Raw genomic sequence first — 23,266 nt, forward strand, 5'->3', positions numbered from 1 at the left:
TGAGTTCCGTCAGTCAACATTTTATATCTTTCTTCTTCAAAAACTTAGCTTTTTGAAGTTCATGCCATTATATTATACCATACCACCTGTTACTCTTTTTAAAAATTATTTCCATCTTCTGATCACTGCTGAGCCTCTCAATTCCTTGAATTACTCACTTTCAATGATATCCATCTCACTTAGACACCCAAATCCCACAGTTATACCCTTGGGGGATCTTGTTGTATGTCACAACTCCAACATCCTAAGTTCAAGCATTTCTCTAGGGTAGTGTTTCTCAAATGTTGGAGATACTTCCCTACCATAGGAAATTAAGATTATGTTTGCAGAAATTTTTGGTTGACATGACTGGAGGGAGGTGTTGCTACTGGCATCTAGAGGGGAGATGCCAGGGGTGGTACTAAACTTTATGCAATACACAGGACATCTCTCCACAACAAATAATCATCTGACCCAAAATGTCAGCAGCGCCAAGGTTAGAAAATATTGCTGTAGAGCTACCACATCTCCTTTCTGTTCTCCTTTCAGTCAACTTTTTTCCCTAAGATTTATTTATAGTTACCATCTCTACAACCTCACTTCATATTATTTCTTCAACAATAGCCAATTGACCTGCCCCAACTTTCCACTGAGACTGCTCTTGTCAAGTAACTAACATAGTGCATGAGTTCGTTGTCCTTGGAGCCATTTCTCTCATAGTTTTCAGGTTTCCTCCTTCATTGGCAACTCTTTCTCAGTTTTATTACTTGACTCCTTCTCTGCTAGATCTATCAGAGTTGGACTTTGGACATTAGCCAAAGTCCCATCCTAGCTGGTCTCAAGCATGTTCATGGCTTAAATTATCCATATGTAAATATCTCTATGTAATAATTCATATGTAGTTATCTGTATGTGATCTGTATCTAGAATACTTCTAAATTTATATCTCAGCTCAAAATTCTGTCCAGTTGATATTTCAACTGGAATGGCTTTTTAAAAAATTTATTTATTACTTGAAAGAGAGGGAGAGAGAGAGAGAGCATGCATGGGAGGGGGGAGAGGCAGAGTGAAAGGGAAAAAGAGAATCTCCAGTAGACTCCTCACTGAGCAAGGAGCCAGATGTGGGGCTTGATCCCATGACCCTGAGATCATGACCTGAGCTGAAATCAAGAGCTCAAGTTACCCAGGTGCCCCTACATTAGAATGTTTTACATGCATCTCAAATTTAACAAAGCCTAAAACTCTTTATGTCCCAGCCAAAGCTGCATACTCCTAGTTGTTCTTGTGTCAGTTAATGACACTATCATCTATTCAGTTGCTCAAAAGCCAACATTTTAAAATTTATTATTGATCCTTCTCTTTATTATTCACATTGAATCCATCAGCATTTTTGATAATGATTTTTGCATTTACACTAACAACAAAATATGAAGGAGAATTTAAGATACTCTGAGAAAATAAAGCTGATGGAATTCCTCATTAGTAGACCTGCTGTATCAGAAATGCTAAAAGGAGTCCTTCAACCTGAAATCAAAAGGCCCTAGACAGTAACTCAAAGTCATAAGAAGAAATTTAAAAAAAAGCTAAATTTATTTTATTTTTTTAAAGATTTTATTTATTTGTCAGAGAGAGGAAGAGCGAGTGAGCACAGGCCGACAGAATGGCAGGCAGAGGCAGATGGAAAAGCAGGCTCCCTGCCAAGCAAGGAGCCCGATGTGGGACTCGATCCCAGGACACTGGGATCATGACCTGAGGCAAAGGCAGTGGCTTAACCAACGGAGCCACCCAGGCGTCCCTATTTTTTTTTTAAGATTTTATTTATTTATTTGAGAGAGAGACAGTGAGAGAGAACATGAGCGAGGAGAAGGTCAGAGAGAGAAGCAGACTCCCCGTGGAGCTGAGAGACCAATGCGGGACTTGATCCCGGGACTCTGGGATCATGACCTGAGCTGAAGGCAGTCGTCCAACCAACTGAGCCACCCAGGCACCCCAAAAAAGCTAAATTTAAAATGCAACTATACAGGTAGATATAAAAGTCAGTATTATTGTATTCTTTGTTTTTAAGTACTCCTTTTTCCTCTATGATATAAAAGAAAAATGCACCAAACAGTAATAATAAATCTATGTTAATGGACATATAATGCATAAAGATATAATTTGTGACAACAACAGAAAAGGGGAAGGACAGAATTGTACTGGAGTAGAGTCTTATATACTAGTGTAACTAAGTTGGTGCTTATTTGAATTAGTTTGTCATAAAACTAAGATGTGGGACACCTGGGTGCTCATCGGCTCAGGTCATGATCTCAGGGTCCTGGGATCAAGCCCCACATCAGGCTCTGGCAGAGCCTGCTTCTGCCCCCCCCCCCCACCACCCCGCCTGCTGCTCTGCCTACTTGTGATCTCTCTCTCTGTCAAATAAATAAATAAAATCTTAAAAACAAAAAACAAAAAACACCCTAAGATGTGAATTGTAATTCCCATAGTAGCCACTAAGGAAACAATTACAATGTATATAGAAAAGTAAAAGACAAGGGGATCAAAATGGTACTCTGCAAAAAAATCAACTATATATAAAACAATACAATAATGGAGGGATTGAGGAACCAGAAAATATGATAGAAAACAAATAATAAAATAGTCCCTTATTTTTTTTTTTTTACTAGCAATTACTTTAAATGTAAATGGATTAAACTCTATAAGTAAAAGGCAGAGATAAGCACAATGGATTAATGGATCCAATGATATTCTGTCTAGAAGAGATTCACTTTAGATTCAGTGAAACAAATAACTTGAAAATGAAAGGATGGAAAGATACTATCTATGCAAATTGTAATCAAAGGATTGCTGGGGTGGCTATACTAATACCACACAAGCACATTATTTGCTGATCTTCAAGAAGATATAGCAATTATAAACACATATGCACTAAAAACAGAGCCCCCAAATATATGAAGCAAAACCCAATAGAATTGAAGGAGAAATGGTTGCATAATAATAACTGGAGATTTCCATCCCACTTTCAATAATGAATAGAACAAATATACGGAATATCAGTAAGGAAATAGAGGATTTAAACAACATTATAAACTAATTAGACCTAAAAGACATAGAACAGACACACAATAATAGCAGAATACACATTCTTTGCAATTGCAAATGGAACATTCTCAAGTATAGACCATATGTTAGGTCATAAAATGAATCCTAATAAATTTTAGAAGATTGAAATCATATAAAACACTTCTTGTGACCACAAGGTAATAGAACTAGAAATCAATAACAGTAAGAAAAGAGGAATGTTCACAAAATATGTAGAAATTAAACGACACATTTAGAAATAATCGGTCAAAGAAGAAGTGACAAAGGATATCAGAAAATACTTTGAAATGAATGAAAATGAAGATATAATATACCAAAACTTATGAGATTCATCAAAACCAGTATTCAGAGGGAAACTTATAGCTATAAGCACCTATGTTAAATAAGGAAAATGATCTCAAGTCAATAATCTAATGTTATACCTTATAGGATCATCAAAAGAAGACCAAACTTAACTCAAAGCCAGTAGAAGGAAGGAGATAGAAGATTAGAGATAAATGAAATAGAAAAACAGAGAGAATGAATGAAACCAAAATCTTTGAAGTCAAAATTGACAAACCTTCAGCTAGAATCAGAAAAAGGAAAAAAGACTCAATTTTCTAAAATCAGAAATAATATCAAGGACATTACTACTAACCTTACAGCATTTAATAAGATTATAAAAAATTATATATTATATATAATATATTAAATAACAGATTACTCTGAACAATTGTATGCCAACAGACTAGATAAACTTAGGTAAAACATTCTAGAAATACACAAACCACAAAAACTGACTCAAAGAGTAACAGAAAATCTGAATAAAATATACTAACTAAATATTGAATCTGAATAAAACCTTCCAACAAAATAAAAAACCCAAGACCAGAAGGCTTCACTGGTGAATTCTACCAAATATTCAAAGAAGAATTAATACCAATCCTTCTCAAGCTCCTTAAAGAAATATAAGAGAATGAACACTTCCAAACTCATACTACAAGACCAGCATTACTCTGATGTCAAAGTCAGACAAGGACACCACAAGAAAAGAAAATTACAGGCTCATATCCCTGATGAAAACAAATGCATAAGTCCTCAATAAAATATTAGCAAACCAAATTCAACAGCATGTTAAAACAATTGTATACCCATACACACACTCCTAGGCATATATTCAAACTGTTGTAAACCAAGATAAAGAGAAAAGCCCAAAGGAAGACATATTACATTAAGAGGAACAAAGATTTAAAAATACATAATAGACTTCTTGTCAGAAACTCAGTAAGTCAGAAGAAAATGAACACATTTAAAGTGAAAAGGATGAGGAAAAAAGAGAAAAAAAAAACCCTGCCAGGGACGCCTGGGTGGCTCAGTTGGTTAAGCAGCTGCCTTTGGCTCAGGTCATGATCCCAGCGTCCTGGGATCGAGTCCCACATCGGGCTCCTTGCTCAGCAGGGAGCCTGCTTCTCCCTCTGTCTCTGCCTGCCACTCTGTCTGCCTGTGCTCACTCTCGCTCCCTCTCTCTCTCTGACAAATAAATAAAATTAAAAAAAAAAAAAACCCAGTCCAGGGAACCTAGCAAACTATCAACAATGAAGGTAAATCAAAGTCAATTTCAGACAAAAAAAAAACTCAGGAGAATTTAATACAGGCAAACTTGCAATTCAGTTAAAAGAAGTTCTTTAAGCAGAAGATATATGGTATAAGATAAACACTTTACTCCGCACAAAGATCTCTTGAAATAGTGAAAATGAAAGAAAATTGAACATGCTTTCTTCTTATTTTTCATTACTCTAAAAGATAATTATCTAAAGCAAAAATGATGACAGTATTTTGTGGGTTTGGAGTATTTTTTTTTTTAAAGATTTTATTTATTTATTTGACAGAGAGAGATCACAAGTAGATGGAGAGGCAGGCGGAGAGAGAGATAGAGGGAAGCAGGCTCCCTGCTGAGCAGAGAGCCCTATGTGGGACTCGATCCCAGGACCCTGAGATCATGACCTGAGCCGAAGGCAGTGGCTTAACCCACTGAGCCACCCAGGCGCCCGTGGGTTTGGAGTATTTATAAAAGTAAAAGGTATGGCAACATTAGCATGTAATTCTCAAACGGTACAAAATCTCTAAATATTTGGAAATTAAATAACATTTCTAAATAACCCATAAGTCTAAAAGGAAGTTATATGGTAAATTAGAAAATATTTTAAATGTAAAGAAAATGAAAACACAAAATATCAAAATTTGCATAATACAACTACAATCATGCTTACAGACAAATTTATAACATTAAATGCTTATATTAGAAAATAAGCAAGGTTTGAAATCAGTGAGCTAATCTTATCTAAGATTATCATTAGATAATTAGATTGAGCTTAACAAAACGATGGCAAATTAGAATGAAAATTTAACTTTGTAGTGCTGAACTTCTTATACCTTAGAATCATCTGGGAGGCTTTTAAAAAATACCATGCCTCAGGGTGGGGCCTGGACACATTTGTAAAGTTCTTTGGGTGACTCTAATGTACAGCCAGAGTTAGGAAACACTGATTTAACTGAATGAAAATGATTTATCATGGTAATGGAATAATAATGAACAAATTTGGTACAGCAGGTTATATGTTGGCTTTCTTCTTAAAAAATGATCATTATGGGGCGCCTGGGTGGCTCAGTGGGTTAAAGCCTCTGCCTTCAGCTCAGGTCATGATCCCAGGGTCCTGGTATCAAGCCCTGCATTGGGCTCTCTGCTCAGTGGGGAGCCTGCTTCCCCCTCCCTCTCTGCCTGCCTCTCTGCCTACTTGTGATCTCTGTCTGTCAAATAAATAAAATCTTTTAAAAAAGTGATAATTACCCGAATCACAGAATTCAAGTCTTCAATTATGTTCTTGTTGATAAGAATAGCATCAGGATACTCCAGCAATAACTGAAAATTTTCCAGCTCCACTTGTCCTTGTTTAAGGAGAACTTGGATTGTCAAATTCAACTGGAATCTCACTTTTTCTTCCTGTAATCTACATTGAAAAAAATTCAAAGTAAGTAGCTGTAATATACTTATATTTCAAACTTCATCTATTATTTGAGAACCTAAAATTCAAACTTAATCTTCAACTTGAATTTCAAACTTAAGCTGAAGGAAAACCTGCTGAGATAAACGCAGAATATCTTTTCCTGATGATGAGATTTCTTGGAGGTCTCTATGATACCTCATCTTGTTGATATGGAATTACACTTGGGCTGCTCAAAGAATGGCATGGACAAAAATGCAGTCACAAAGTTTCACTTTATGATTAAAAAAAAATTAATGTAACTTTGGTTGTAAGTGGAAAAAAATTGAGATGCTACCAAATAACACAGCTATTGAAGTTCTGACTTAAAAAAATATATATATTTTATTTATTTATTTGACAAACAGAGATCACAAGTAGGCAAAGAGGCAGGCAGAGGGAGGGAGAGGAGGAAGTATGCTCCCTGCTGAAAAGAGAGCCCAATGCAGGACTTGATCCCAGGACCCTGAGATCATGACCCGAGCCAAAGGCAGAGGCTTAAACCACTGAGCCACCCAGACACCCCTAAGTTCTGACTTTATATATTGACTTCTGATATTTTATTAACAATGTTTAATCTGTATGCTACTTATATCTGGCTAAGTCCCGTTCCTCCTAAGAGCCTAAGTTTGAGGATGATGTATAATGATGAATTTGGAAACACCAGAGAAGCATTTATCAAGGTGGCTGTAAAAATGGAAAAAGTGAAGCAAAACTTAGAACAGTCTCCCAATCACTCAACAAAATACAAGCTCTCTTAAAGAAAAAGATATTCGCTGGTTAGTTGCCTATATGGGAATTTCTTGGATACCTGCTTAGTTTTCCACAGAGTTAGCTTGTGTGGCTTGAGCCCGAAAGTGCCGACTAGCAGAAACAAATTCTTTGTACTGTATGTATGTGGAAGGAGCAGGTTAAAAAACAGTAAGGTTTTCCCCCAAACTTGCCTCTTTCTAATAGGAGCAATGGAACCTACAGGTAAGTTCCATTCTCAGGCAAGGTCTTTTGTAACAAAATGCCCTTTTTCAAAAAGAATTTATGAAGCCCAGCAAGAGAGACCAGTCCGTGCAGCGAGTAGGCTTTCTCCCCCCATGACAATACAAACTAACTTAGCCCTAGCTTAGACTCAGTGTAAATGAATGAAAAGTTCAAATTACACCATCTGTTCATGTAACACTTTTTCAATTTCCTGTTGCAACTTCTCATCATCCTCTGTTCTCCTCCGGAGGAAAGTTATCATTTCCATTAAGCCAGCCGCTTTCTGCTTTACCTGAAGGAACCAAACCACAACCGTCTTAAAGCATATGGGGCTTTGGAGATAAAAGCAAATTAATTTTAAAGAACTTAAGAAAACATAGATGTTTTATTTAGTTACAAAGCCTTAACAAGTCCATTTTTCTATGAGAGTAGTAAAATTTAAATCCCTGCCATTATGTAATATACAGTACCTAAAATTTACATGGCACATTCTGTGAAAATTTTAAAAAATATTCAATTTGCTTCTCACTAAAAACTAAATATGCAAGAAAATATAATTTTCCTTATGTCTTATTTTATAATTTGTTCTTGTCATCTCAGATAAAATGATAAAATTATAGATTCCTGAGCAAAAATATGCCAGTCTGATGTTTGTGGCACTAAATTTAGGGAATTTTGGGCGAGGGGAGGCCCAGGGTAATCAAGGAACAGCAAAAGGAATGAATCTTTTCCCAACTAATACATTCGTAAATTGCTACATTTGCCACATTAAAAAAATATATATTTAGCAATATAAAGTAAGTTCCAGTGAAATATATTCTAATCTGTGCAAAAAGGGCTGAGGACAACTGAAGACCAGGGCAGAGAGAAAGGCAGTTGTATCTATGACAGTGCTGGCCAAGAGAAATACAATGTGAGCCACAAATTCGAACCACATATTTAATTTTAAATTTTGCAGGAGTCACATCATAAAAAATGAAATGAAACAGGTGAAACTAATTTCACTAATACATTTTATTTAATACAATTTATCATTTTAACTGTAATGAATATAAAAAAATATTGAGATATTTCCATTCCTTTTTCATAATAAGACTGCTAAATCTATGTCTATTTTCTACTTACAACATGTCTCAATCAGAACTGGCTACATTATTTTAAGTAAATAATAACCATATGTGGCTAGGGGCAACTATTTTGGACAACATGGGCTTATAAGTATACACCTATACTTAGCCCTCAATATCATTAAGGTTAATATTTTATCTCATCGATATTATTACTAGTGTTACTAACTACTACCCTAGCAGGAAAACCTAAATAATTAGCATTTCTGGAAGCTGTGATCACTGGAAACTACATATTTGATATTAGTACACTAAGTGAAATAAAATTGAAATGTAGTAAAATAAAATGTTACTATATACTTTATGTTCATTTTCCACTTTCGCTCGTCTGGTCACGCAGAAATGATCCCATACTGAGGGGTCCAAGCCTTCGGGCATGTTATTAATATTGTCCAAGTCATCCATGGCTTTCATTAACTGGGCAAATGCATCCTTATTCAATTTCCCAGATTCTGGTCGCTCTCCAAAAGGCACAATACCGGCCGTATCTGAGTGCATTTTTTGTTTGTGAATCCTGGTATTACCAATAAAAATCCATCATCCTTTCATATTCTCACACACAAGAAATCAGTCTTAAATTATACAACTCTTAGCATCAGTATGACATTGTATGACGTTTTCTTTTGGCAAGTGGAGGCTGGTGGGTGGATTTTTCCAAAGAGAAAAGCACCCACTTTGACCTTCCATACTCCCTGGATGCCCAGGTATGACCTTGGCTGGCCTATTGATGTCCCTGACGGTTGTCAGCACTGGCAGCTTTACCTGCACTAAAGAAATCTCCCTTCTGTGTATTTTAAGCAGGCAAGTAAATGCCCAAGGGGAGTGTGGATAATCCCTGGTTATGTCCCACATATTCTCTTCTAGTATCCTTTTTGCAGCTGAGTAGCCTGGAATATATCTGATATAAACTGAACTGGAGAAGCACCTTTTAAAATCTACATTAAAGATGCAGCCTGGGCGCCTGGGTGGCTCAGTGGGTTAAGCCTCTGCCTTCAGCTCAGGTTATGATCCCGGGGTCCTGGGATTGAGCCCCGCATCCGGCTCTCTGCTCCACGGGGAGCCTGCTTCCCTTCCTCTCTCTCCGCCTGCCTCTCTGCCTACTTGTGATCTCTCTCTGTCAAATAAATAAATAAAAATCTTTAAGAAAAAAAAAAAAAAAGATGTAGCCAACCAAGGATTTGTACCAGACACTTATTATCTGGAAGCTTTACAATATGCTGTGAAGTTACTATTGTTATCCTCTTTCTCTAGATGAAGAAAGCCTGAGAGAAGCTATTGGTCCAAGACCACAGGTCTGATAGATGGTAGAGTTAGGATTTAAAGCTAATTCTGTTTGACAATAAAGCTTATGCTCTTTCCACTGCTGCCTCCCAATATGTGGGAAGTGTTTCTTTCTTCATAAGACTTATTATGACTCATACCTTTAAAAATAGGGAAACCAAGATATGAATCATGTTTTAGGTTGAATTTCCTGGGTTGCATGTAACCTGTTAAAAGTTACAGAATGAGTTTGTATCTTAGACAAATATGAGCCTATACCTTTGTAACAAATTCCATGGCTTCTAGCCTATCTTCCATTGAAATTTACGGAAATCTGAGTATGTAAAACTTTGGAAATCTGTGAAATGAATTCTAATGCTACTCTGAGTATAAAAAACCCTGATTATTTTTGAACGCTTTTTGATAATGGTTATTTTCAATCATTTATATTGGCATTTTCCAAACTTTGTCTTGAACACAATCATGTGATATGCAGAGAGAGTATGCATGTGTACATGGGTGGGAGTGGGGAGGGGCAGAGGGAGAGGGAGAGAATTTTTTTTTTAAGATTTGTTTATTTATTTGACCGAGAGAGAGACAGAGAAGGAACACAAGCAGGGGGAGTAGGAGAGGGAGAATCAAGCTCCCCTGAGCAGGGAGCCCGACGTGCGGCTCATGATCATGGGATCATGACATGAGCTGAGGGCAGATGCTTAATGACTGAGCCACCCAGGCACCCCGGTGCCTACACTCAGTGCTGAGCCTGACTTGGGGCTCAATCACATGACCTCGGCCAAAATCAGGTATCAGATGCTTAACCAACTGAGACGTCCAGACGCCCCTCTATTTTTTATACTTGATGATCCAAAGGCCAAAAACAAGTTCTGAGAAGTTCTTTAGTAAACTGTTTAACCTTTTCTTTTAACCCAGGATTTTCTCAAACACATTTTGTCCTGGTAGCCTTTTACATGTAATTCCAGTTCATACAAAAAGGGCCTCATATTTGCTAGAACACACCTTGGGAAAAACTATAGATCTGTATACCATCAATATTTTAAGAGGAATTAATTTCACAGGACTATGATAGCACAATGCTTACTTAGATACTTAACTTCTTGAATAATGAAATTATTTTACTTCATTGTTTACCTTAAGATGTATGAATAGTCTAAAAAACCCCTGAGTTATAATAAAGACACTTGAACGTTTTCACATAAAAGATGTTACACTGAATATTTCTATCTAGTTGGGATTGAAAAAGCCAAAATCTAACAACACTTCTCTTCATTTATGAACTTTTTTTTCTCAGAAAAATGATAGTAAAGGAGAAACAAACCTTGGCCGGCGTTTAAAAAGTTTATAGAGTGTATCCACCTGATGGCTGGGAATTTCGGAAAATTCTTTTTTAAAGCTGCGATCTAGAACCTAAGGATAGAGAGATTATTGCTTGGATTGCAATCTTTTCAGAAGCCCTTTCTTTGTTGACAATACTTTTCAAAATATAGGACTGAATCACTTTGATTTTAAAAAATCCATGAAAATTTGGTTTGTAAAGTAGACTTACTTTACAAGGATCTTTAAAGATTTATTTTGAATTGGAAGTATCTCTGTGAATTACAAATATTATTTCATATAAGGTTCTAGAAATCATTCAGAACTAAAATTTCACAAAATAATATATTTACCAGTAAAATATGCAAGGGATTCTATTCTATTCTTTATGTTTTTTCTATCCTGTTTTTTTCCATTATAAAACTACTGGTCATACATATGATCCAATAATTCCACTAAAATATTAACCCAAGGGATATGAAAACACTAATTCAAAAAGATATATGCACCCCTATGTTTACTGCAGCATTATTTATAGTAGCCAAATTTTGGAAGCAATATAAGTGCCCATCAATAGAGGGATGGATAAATATTATATGATGGCATATTACTCAGCCATAAAAAGAATGAAATCTTGTCATTTGCAACAACAAATGGACCTAGAGGGACCTAGAGGATATCATGCTAAGTGAAGTAGATCAGTCAGAAAAAGATGAATGAATTCACTTATAAATGGAAATAAGAAAACAAATGAACAAAGAAAAAAAGTATGAAAAACCATACTCTTTTTTTTTTATTTTTTATAAACATATATTTTTATCCCCAGGGGTACAGGTCTGTGAATCACCAGGTTTACACACTTCACAGCACTCACCAAAGCATATACCCTCCCCAATGTCCATAATCCCACCCCCTTCTCCCAAACCCCCTCCCCCCAGCAACCCTCAGTTTGTTTTGTGAGTCACTATGGTTTGTCTCCCTCCCAATCCCATCTTGTTAACCATACTCTTAAATATAGAGAACAAACTGATGGTTACCACAGGAGAGATGGGTGGGGGGTATTAGGTGAAATAGGTCATGGGGATTAAGAATATACTTATCATGACCTATACATAATGCATAGAACTGAGCAATATTAGAATTGTTGAATCATTATATTATACATCTGAAATTAATATAATACCATACACTAATTATGTTGGAATTAAGTTTTATTTATTTTTTTAAAGATTTTATTTATTTGATAGAGAGAGCACAAGTAGACAGAGAGGCAGGCAGAGAAGGGGGGGGGAAGCAAGCTCCCTGCTGAGCAGAGAGCCTAATTCGTGGCTCCATGCGGGGCTCGATCCCAAGACCCTGAGATCATGACCTGAGCTGAAGGCAGAGGCTTAACCTACTGAGCCACCCAGGTGCCCCTGGAATTAAGTTTTAAAAAATTCTGTTCATAGCCGACTAAATTGATTGCATGACCAACTAGTGGGGACTGCAACTTAAAGTTTGAGAAGCCCTAAGGTCTAGATGAGTGCTCTCTTTTTCTGTACAAGGGAATATTTAAACCAGACAAGTTACAGAAATTTATTTTACATACTGATTATCAGAAATATACAATGGCTCAGAGTGAAGTTCACTGATAACTGAAAATTGTAGCAGGATATAATCTATGAGGAAGTTAAATTATATTCCTTTTAATCTTCCCTAAATTGAAGCAGCAATGCTATTGCATTGGTGAATGGGTAAGACAAGAGTTCTCACTTTGTCTTCTGCCAACAAGTTGTCATAGTGTTCCTTGTACACATCAAGGTCTTCTCTGGCTTTCTGGATGGCCTCTGAAGTCTGGTTCTACAATAACACCAACAAGAGGCAATTGGAACTGAGTTTTTTCAGGATAAACAAACATACTGGGATACTAAGAATAAGAAATTTCCTAATACAAGATAAATGTATCAGTGAGATATATATAACATTTATAGCAGAAAATATATCAGTTGGAGACTTTGAAAGAAAAAGCATCTAATCACCTGTTTCTTTTTTTTATATAATGTATTTTTTTAAAGATTTTATTTGACAGACAGAGATCACAAGTAGGCAGAGAGGCAGGCAGAGAGAGAGGGGGAAGCAGGCCCCCCGCCAAGCAGAGAGCCCCATGTGGGGCTCAATCCCAGGACCCTGAGATCATGAAGGCAGAGGCTTTACCCACTGAGCCACCCAGGCGCCCCTAATCACCTATTTCTAAGTACAACCAGCTATGTGAGTGTGTAGGTAACTGTGGATCAAGGAAGTCTGATGATGAAATTGTACAGACTTGGGATTCACATGGCCTGGCATCTGAGAAATTGAATATATAAACAGATAATGGCCAGACCATATATACAAACAGAACTCTGACCCACAACCCCTGTAGCAACTAGCTGGGAAACTAAACCATATCCTCAGCAGCGATCAGTACCAGACTGTCAGGATTTCATCAGTAACTTTCAGCCTTTCCTAATTTTTGCCACAATTTCCAGTTACGACCAAACAGAGAAAACCGAATATGCTCCTCAGATTAATCACATAGGTTGCCTGTCTTCTAACTAACTCGCCCCTGGCTTCCCTATGCCAACAACTTTTTTTTTTTTTTTTAAGATTTTATTTACTTGACAGACAGAGATTACAAGTAGGCAGAGAGGCAGGCAGAGAGAGAGGAAGGGAAGCAGGCTCCCCGCTGAGCAGAGAGCCCGATGCGGGGCTTGATTCCAGGATCCTGGGATCATGACCTGATCCGAAGACAGAGGCTTCAACCCACTGAGCCACCCAGGTGCCCCCCCCTTTTCTTAAGATTTTATTTACTTATTTCACAGAGAGAGACAGAGCACAAGCAAGCATGAGTGGGGGCAGGGGAAGCAGAGGGAAAGGGAGAAGCTGACTCCCCACTGAGCAGGGAGCCCCCTGGGGCTTGATTCCAGGACCCCAGGATCACAACCTGAGCCAAAGGCAGATGCTTAACCAACTGAGCCACCCAGGCGCCCTCCCATCCCCCTGTCAGCAACTTCTAATCAGAGTGAACCTGAAGCCTTCTTTTCTTTCCATTTTATAGCTTTCCCATTCCTGTGTCTGCCTTTCAGTGTCCACCAAACACAAGTGATGGTGGCTGACTTTTAAACTCTTATCAAGTTCTGAATAAATAGTCTGCTTATTCTTATTTGGATGGTCTTTATTTATTTTCACTGTTCCAATTCCTGCTCTAATGGGTGACAGGCATGTTACCAGCATCTCTGAGATGGTCTCCTCACCCATGAAAGAAATCCGGTTCCTTACAGGGTTGTTATGAGTAGGGCTGCATTCATAACTTGAAGCAAAAACTAACTTTATATGTCATATATATGATACCTTAAATCATTCATTCATAAATGTTCTTTATTAATACTACTAATAAAAGCTGAATCTTAAAAAAAAAAAAAGCTGAATCTTTTGTTTTGTTTTATTATTATTATTAATTTATTTTTTAATCAGAGAGAGTGAGCACAAGTAGGGGGAGTGGCAGGCAGAAGGTGAAGCAGGCTTCCCACTGAGCAAGGAGCCCAATGAGGGACTTGATCCCAGGACATTAGGATCATGACTGAGCCAAAGGCAGCTGCTTAACCAGCTGAGCCCCCCAAGCCACCCAGGTGTCCAAAATTGTTTTGAAAAATATTATGTGACAAGCATTTTTATTCATTTCATCTTTAATGAAACATATCTATTCATGCTATTTACTAGAGTTTTCCTGAATACAACAGTTTTTCATTCTATAAGCTAACACATTACTTACATGTTTAGTAAAACGTAGGGTTCCAAATGATCCAGAGAGAACAATATTCCCAGAGCAGAGCTTGCATAACCTAAAAGGTTTACGCCCTGTCCAAGGTCCCACAGTGTCACAGCCAGTCAGTGGTTAAAAGTGGGTCCTTTCAACCATGAAGCTATGTGGCATTTTATAAACCATATGTCATATGAAAGCCACATGGTTCTTTTGACTAAATGATGACAGATGCAGAATCCCATAACTTCAGTAACAGATAAGAGCGGGTGCTTTCCCTGACCCTGGAGCAGAGTCCCTGACCGGGAGCCAAGGAACACACACAGCTGAGAGGAATGTGAAAGAAAGGGAGGGTCTAGACGTGTGACTTCTTGTTTTGTGTGTGTGTGCGTGCGTGTGTGCATGCGCGCACGTGTGTGTTTATTTTTTAACATATATAGATTTTATTTATTTGTTTGGGAGAGAGCGAACATGAGCAAGCGGAGGGGCAAAAGGAGAGGGACAAGTAGACTCTTGTGCTGAGCTCCACCTGACCTGAGGCTGGACACAAGGCTTGATCCCAGAACCCCAGGCTCGATCCCAGGACCCCAAGACCATGACCTGAGCTAAAGGGAGACACTTAATTGATTATGATACCCAGGCGCTCCTGAGAGCTTGTTAAACAAGGAGCATGTCTGTCAGAAAATCCTTTTATTCAAGGTATCAGGTCCTATCCTTACTTTCTCCTCCTGCTTCCTTGTAAGGTAGTTGTTTAGGAATGCTTCTCTGGAGCTTATTTCTTCGTCCAACAGTAAAGAAAATACAAGATTATTTATTTTCAGTTCCTCCTGTAGAAATATTTAAAAAGGTGATCAGTACATCTATTTGAGAAAGGATTTTCTGCTGAGGGTCATAGACTTGACACTCATCGAACAGGTTAATCACATACAAATAAGAGAATTCTTTTTAAGAAAAAGGGAATATACACTGTGGCACTAATGACTCAGTTATTTTAACTCTTCTTTTCATTGTAAGATAAAACATACACAGAAAAATACATAAGACCATGTATAGTTTAATGAGTTATTATAAAGGTAAAACATACTTGGGATCACCACACCATTCAGGAAATAGAACTTTCCCATCCCAGAAGTCCCTTCCATGTGTCCCCTTCACAGTCTCAACCCTGGTAATAACTACTTCCCCGACATTCATAATAATCACTCCCTTGTGTTTCTTTATGGTTTTATTATCCACGTAGATCTCTGTAGGCACTACAGCATCACTGGTTCATTTAAAAATTGTCACATTTTACAAAATCTCTTATAATCCAATTTCTCTTGCACCCCCGTCCTTTCCTCACATTTTCTTGCAGTTTTACCTAGTCTGGGTTTTGAAATCTGCATACTTACAGTGATTTCATCAGTATCCTTCCTGTCATGTACTTCCTGAAAACTGGCGGCTGATCAGAGGCCTGATCAGACACATATTTGATCCTTTTGGCAATACCGTAGGTGATACTATCTTCTTTGATCAGTACACATATAATATTAGGGTGTCTGACTTTTCGCGATGTTAGTAACTATAGACACTCCATGCCCAGGCCCATTAATCTATGGAGAATTGCAGGATGGTGATATTCTATTCCTATCATTCCTTTTTCACTTATTAAAATTCTTTTATAAATAGACCGATGCTTCTCCTTATTTGCAATGTAGTTACCTAGTAGTACAGTTCACATAGGAAGGTGGAATCAGTACTTGATGGTCTCTCTTTATCAGTTTTTACATAATGAATTTGTTGTTATCCTCTGCAGGTGAATTATAGGCATTCTTCTTTTTAAAATAATCACAAACTAACAAATTTAAACAACTTTTGTGGGTTTCAGATAATGGCAATGACTATCATTATTGAATCTTAAATTATTCCCTTTAGGGGAGCTTTTATTTTTTATTTTTTAAAGATTTTTATTTATTTATTTGACAGAGAGAGATCACAAGTAGGGAAAAGAGGCAGGCAGAGCACAGTAGGGGAAGCAGGCTCCCTGCTGAGCAGAGCCCCCAGTGCAATGTGGGACTCCATCCCAGGACCCTGGGATCATGACCTGAGCCGAAGGCAGAGGCTTTAACCCACTGAGCCACCCAGGTGCCCTAGGGGAGCTTTTGGATATCCTTTGGATAATACCTGTGAAAGACCCGCGGATCCCCTTACCCAAGAATCCAACACTGCCACTGGATGCAATCAGCAAGAGGTTCTTTATTGTTACGCAGGCGCCTGCGGGTGGTCAGCGCGCGCCTGCGGGTGGTCAGCAGCTCCTGCTAGCTGAGCACACCCGGCTGGGGTGGTGCCGGGTTTTTATAGACAGGTACAAACAAGTTCTGGATGGGACGGGGCCGATTGGCTGACAATTTGAACATTTGAAAAAAGGCATACTTGGTGTTAGTGGATTGGCCCTGGAAGACCCCCATGCGCGAAGAAAAAGGGCGGGAAGGGGAAACAAAGAGGAGAAGCTTGACCCCATCACTCAGCAGAAAGGCATCCTGTCTACGTGACCATGCCCCGGCTATTAGGAGAGGGTATCTTGTTCAAACAGGAGTCAAGTGTCATGCCCTAAAAGCCAAGCAGTTACAGAAAGGCAAAAGAGCAGTTACATTGAATTCAACCCTGGGGGAAGGGTCTTTTCATTGCAAGGGGAGGAGGGGTACTTTTACACAACAAAAGAGCAGTTAATTAGTTAACGATGGGACGGGGGTCTTTCACCTGCTAGTCTTTGACAGTTTCCTCATTATCTTGTATGAAAAGATGTTCTGAGCTCGTCTTTTTAAAATAACAGCTTTAATAAAAATACATTATATGTTTATAAAAAAATTAAAAATGTAAAAAAAATAACAGCTTTATTAAGACATATTTCATAAATCATTCATTTCATACAAGTCAGGGTTCATCCATGTTGTACTGCGTATTAGTACTTTTTATTGCCAAATAATATTCCATTATATGGATAAGCCATATTTTATTTAACTATATGTAGTTGTTGGACATTTAGATTGTTTCTATTTTGGGGGGCATTAGGACTAATGTGGTCCTTATGACTAGTGCTAGGGCATTTATTCCCAATGTCCTCCCACTCAACTACCATATACACACTCGTTCCCTGTGAAGCCAATGGTTATGTTCTGTCTAAGGTCACGACTCCTGAGGGGGCAGGCCCTCTCCCAAGGCCACAGGTCTTGCTGGGTCCTGGTAGCAGATCCCTTCCTTTGCCTCTTTAGCTCTAGATAACTGCCTTCCTGCTATTTCTAATTTCTAAGTTTTCACCATTCCTTGATGTTTCCCCTCAACCCTGAGAGTCCTTTCATTAAACCCTCTTAAATGTAACTCTTTCAATGTACCATTCCTGTTGGGACCCTGAGGACAGAGACAACAACCTAGGGGTTGGGAACCTAGAGGTTCTCTCTCTTCTCTCGTCTTTTTTGCCTGACCCGCTTGCTTTGGGAGAGACATATAAATTTTTGAAATCTTGTATTTCTCGAAATATCATTATTCTCCTCTTATACTCAGTTGATAGTCTGACCAGAAATAGAAGCCAATGTTAGGAATAATTTTTCCTCAGAATTTAGAGGCTTTAGTCTTTGATCTTCTTGCTTCTAGTTACTGTATACTTCACTTATATTCTTCCTGCCGGATCAAATTAAGTCAGGATTTCTCATCGTATCTTTTGGGGGGCAAGTGGATTATTTATTCATTTAACATGTAGTATGAGCCCAGTCCTTTGTTATTTGCTGGAGATAAAGGAATGAATAAGACAGACTTCATGGAACTGATAGTTTTGGGAGCATTAAAAAGTAATCTCACATAAATTAAAATTCAGTTGCAGTAAGTTTTAGAAAGTAAAAGAGCAGCTCCAGCCTAGTCTTGAGGAGCTGGCTTGTAAGCTGGGGCCTGCCGTACACAGTTGAGTAGACAGGCCAGGAGGCAGAGCTGGAAGGAAGGAGCACTGACGTGAGCTTGAGGCACCAGAGGAGGAAGCATGGCAGTGAGGGGGAGGGTGGCACAGGAGAGGCTGGAGCAGGAAACAGGTCAGCATGAGCTAGAACATGGTGCCAGAAAGGCTGTTGGGTCTTTTTCCTAAGAACAAAGAGGGGCCCTGGAGGTTCCATAAAAGAAAGGGCCCTGTAAGTAAAGCTTTTACTTACCTGGTTGACAACCATCTCCGCCTTCACTCTCCTTTCAAAGAGTCTTTTCAAATGTTCATCAAAATTCTGTGTGCTTTCTTGAATGGAGTTTTGAAGTTTCTTCATTTCTGCCTCCAATGACTGAAAAGAAGTCGATAACAAAGTTAACATTTAGGAACATCAAATGCTCCAAGGAAGGGGTGTTCATATTTTGCTGCGAGGGAGGGGCAGGGGGTGGATAGGCCTTGGGAAGAATCCTGGGTACATTTCACCTTCTTTAATCAGAGATGTTTCACTTAGATCTCTAATATATTTTGAATCTGAGATTTTTTTTTTTTGACAGAGATCACAAGTAGGCAGAGAGGCAGGCAGAGATATGGGGGGGAGGCAGGCTCCACGCCAAGCAGAGAGACTGATTTTGGGGCTCGATCCCAGGACCCTGGGATCATTAACCCACTGAGGCACCCAGGTGCCCCAAATCTGAGACTTTTGTTTTAAGAAGGTTACATTGGGGGGGGGGGGGATAACTAACCATGGCTAATGGTGCAGGCAGACATAGGCCTGTAAAACAAAATCTCTGGTGGTACATCACTGACAGGAACACTACATGAATCATGTTGTATCCTCAGTGCTCCACATGAGGAGATATGACATTGGTTTGTTTCACTATTGGTGATGTTAACTGTGGTCACTTGGTTAAGTAGTGTCTGCCAGTTTCTCTACTGTACAGTTACTGTTTTTCTATTGTAATTAATTTGTGGGAGGATACTTAGAAACCATTCCTCATCAAACTTTTATCCACCAGTTTTAGCATCCACTGATAATACTTACTTGAATAAATTATTAAGATAATGGTAATAATATTATTATTTTAAATTTACTTTTAAAAGCCAAGTTCTGGGGTGCCTGGGGGGGCTCAGGTGGTTGTGTCCAGCTCTTTTAAAAAATTTTTATTTACTCCTATTTTAAAATTATTTTATTATTATGTTCAATTAGCCCATATTTAGTACATCATTAATGTGTCCAGCTCTTGATTTCAGCTCAGGTCATAATCTCAGGGTCATGAGACAGCCCTGCATCAGGCTTCATGCTGGGTGTGGAGCCTGTTAAGATTTTCTCTCTCCCTCCTTCTGCCCCTCCCCCACTCCTCTTGCACACAAGTGTGTGCATGTGTGCTCTCCCACTCTCTCTCTTTCTTTAAGTTAAAAAAAAGCCAAGTTCTGTCTATGCTGGTTTAATGGAGAGAGGGACTAATTCTGGGAAGGTGATGGAATGAGTTTAGCAAAATGTAGAGGCACTTGACACAAGGATAAACACCACTCACATTAAGCTAATTAAGCAATGAGAAAACATTAAAATAAAACAAATACAGGAAAAGCACACTGCAGGGTCAGTTTGCTTCTCACAATTTATGACACAATCTCATAGAAATGGAAAAAATCCCAAAGACTGTGGGCCCAGTAGTTATGTATCAAGGCCATGTGTTCCTGGACAATGGAAGCGTCATCACATGGCAAATGACCAAAGGCTCAGCCTGCTGAGACCAGATGGTCCAAGGGTCCAAAGCCCACCGTTCTCTCCAGTCTGAAAGGCACTCTCTCAGTGTTAGAATGGCGTTTTGTTCTGTGCTTCAAATGCCACTGCATTTGGAAGGGGTGTTCATATTGGAAGGGGACCCCTGCTTCTCTTAGGCTCTTCTCATGTGCTTTTCCATCTGGCTGATCTCCATTCTCTGCTCTTCAACCTGTCATTTTTCTCATTCTTCCAACTCGAGCATAAAAGCCACTTTTTCAAGTGAACCTCCCTTGGGTCCTGTTTCAGGCACTACCTTGAGTCTTAGAAGCAAAACGTGGAACAGGATTCCGGTGTATGCAATTATAGGAGGGAGTGCTTTTTCAGAGACACCTGTAAAATGTGGAAGGGGAAGCAGGCAGGGAAGGGGCAGGAGCTGAGCATCAATGTCTCTTAGGTGGCCCAGTCTTTACCTGATTCCTAGGGCTCAAGGGTAATGGAGAGCTCTGCTGAGCTGTCCCAATTTGGGCCAACTGGGCGGGACTTCTCTATCCTCATCTCTTCAGTCAGTTACAGGCTTTTCTGGATAGGGGCAGTAGGTATAACCTGGTATGCTCTAACAAGGATGCCCCCTTGATGAGCCAAGGACAAGGCATCAGAGGTCTCAGGTTTAAGCTTTTAGCTGCAGTATGCACGCAGTGAGGGGACAGGCATGCCAGCCTGAAAAGGGGACCTCATGAAAACCAATGGCCCCAATCTACATCTGTGCCTCTATGTTTACTGTCATAGATGGTACCTGAACTTGTCCATTCTGATTCATTATACTGCAGTTAAAGAACTATTTTGTGAATGTCCAGTTAATGTGTAACACCCTCCCCTCAAGGCAATGAGCACCAGGAGGGGGCAGGGCTGTGTCTGTCTATTTAGCAAGTGTTCCTTGGGACCTGACACAGTGGCCAGCACATAATGGGAACCAAAGGAATATTTGTTAAAGAACTGGGTGTCACTTTTCTTCAAACATTCCTGGGAAAATCTAATTTTAACTAAAACTGTATCAGATGCTGCAAAATGAGAAGCAGGGGAGATGAAAGGTGGGAGACTCAATAGGAGGGTATGGATGAACAATGCGGAATCCATTAGACCAAGAATTTATCACTTAGATCTCCTTTCCAATGCAAGCTCTAGTTCCCCATACCTATGTATATTTATTCATTTGCTCAGTCCTACAATATACATATAATACCTCTACCAAAAGCAAAACATCATGGCAGGTTTTAAGATTTCTTTGCACCTTGGGGCGCCTGGATGGCTCAGTGGGTTAAAGCCTCTGCCTTCAGCTCAGGTCATGATCCCAGGGTCCTGGGATGGAACCCTGCATTGGGCTCTCCGCTCAGTGGGAAGCCTGCTTCCTCCTCTCTCTCTGCCTACTTGTGATCTCTGTCAAATAAATAAATAAACTCTTAAAAAAAAAAAAGATTTCTTTGCACCTCTTCTTGTTCTTAGGATATATATCATGGAGGGCAGGTCAAGTGCACATTATATTCAGAATTTATTTGGACTAATCCTTTTTTTCCCCTTCGGTGCGAATAACATTATCAACTTAAGGGACAGAATAAAATCGACATTTTTTTTTAAAGTTTCTTTTTCTTTTTCTTTTTTTTTTAAAGATTTTATTTATTTATGAGAGAGAGTGAGAACGAGCACAGGCAGACAGAGTGGAAGGCAAAGTCAGAGGGAGAAGCAGGCTCCCCGCGGAGCAAGGAGCCTGATGTGGGACTCGATCCCAGGACGCTGGGATCATGACCTGAGCCGAAGGCAGCTGCTTAACCAACTGAGCCACCCAGGCGTCCCTAAAATCGACATTTTTTACAAGATCCCCCAGGTGGTATGGACTAAGCTGGGGGTAGGGAAATGGAATAGCATCACCAAACAGCCTAAAGACCCAGTAAAGATAAGGTCATTAGAGGGAAAGCTGTGTTTTTTTCTTTACCCACTGTGTGGTGCCTGGTGCAGGTGCAGAGAAAGAAGGCTGAGTACTGGCTTTGCCACGGCTGGCTTCTACCTGAGGGCGACCACAGAGCAGGGAGGTGAGAGTATAGGCACCAGACTATTTCAAAATATGAGACCATGGAGTAAATGCCACCCACCACCTTAGCCATCTACACTTCCTAACTGCTTGAAATTTTTACTGCGTTCAATACTGCTCATTTTGGCTTTTCGGGAAATACCATCTTAGGATGAAATGTAAGGGCACTGTTAGCGCACTGTGGTGAATAAAAATGGGAACAGGTTACAATCGGTCCAAAGAAGTTGCTCAGGATACACAGCCACAATAAGGCTGAAAAACTGCCCTGCCTCAGACAATGCCATGATTTTACCTTCTTCACAGAGGAATAGATGCTTTTTATTTGGTTGTATACCATCAGCTTTTATATCTCTATTATAATTGTAAACAATTTTATTTTCTCTTTTTTCTTCTTAAAAAATTAATATATAATGTATTATTTGTTTCAGGAATACAGGTCTGTGAATTTAGGGAATTTTTTTTTTTTAAGATTTTATTTATTTATTTGACAGAGAGAAATCACAAGTAGATGGAGAGGCAGGCAGAGAGAGAGAGGGAAGCAGGCTCTCTGCTGAGCAGAGAGCCCGATGCGGGACTCAATCCCAGGACTCTGAGATCATGACCTGAGCTGAAGGCAGCGGCTTAACCCACTGAGCCACCCAGGCGCCCCGAATTTAGGGAATTTTAATGTGGGAACGTCTCTTTGTGATGCAAGGAGATAACAGCAGAACTGCTTCGCAAATATCTCAGGCTAGAACTGTAAAGTATGTGCTATTGATTGTGTTATTCTTTGGTCAAGTCCTTTCCCTGAGACTGAGAGGAAATCAAGCAAGAGTTATTACTGAACTCTAACAGATGTAGAAGATACAGAGCAGTGCCTAGAATGTATGCTAATAGATGTTCATTAAACATTTGAAGAATGAATGGAGGACCAAATGAACTCTGACAATCTGGGAAATGTT

At 39.1% G+C, this 23,266-nt stretch overlaps 1 protein-coding gene across 6 annotated transcripts in view; it reads right to left on the reverse strand.

The window, feature by feature from the left end:
• CFAP43 (cilia and flagella associated protein 43) overlaps positions 1-23,266 on the reverse strand; it is a 104,672-nt gene that overhangs the window by 5,083 nt on the left and 76,323 nt on the right. For 4 of the 6 annotated variants that reach the window (XM_082722599.1, XM_082722597.1, XM_082722595.1 and 1 more), the window contains 7 exons: positions 18,749-18,868; positions 15,293-15,400; positions 12,548-12,634; positions 10,800-10,888; positions 8,504-8,717; positions 7,256-7,368; positions 5,909-6,068 (listed from right to left, as the gene is read on the reverse strand). In XM_082722599.1, the coding sequence (XP_082578725.1) occupies positions 5,909-6,068; positions 7,256-7,368; positions 8,504-8,717; positions 10,800-10,888; positions 12,548-12,634; positions 15,293-15,400; positions 18,749-18,868 (891 nt within the window). Of the gene's footprint in view, positions 1-5,908; positions 6,069-7,255; positions 7,369-8,503; positions 8,718-10,799; positions 10,889-12,547; positions 12,635-15,292; positions 15,401-18,748; positions 18,869-23,266 lie in introns of those variants that run through there. The other 2 variants (XM_082722600.1, XM_082722598.1) reach the window with 2 other exon arrangements.

This window comes from Mustela nivalis, assembly GCF_964662115.1.
Source record: "Mustela nivalis genome assembly, chromosome: 2".
Lineage (NCBI taxonomy): Eukaryota > Metazoa > Chordata > Mammalia > Carnivora > Mustelidae > Mustela > Mustela nivalis.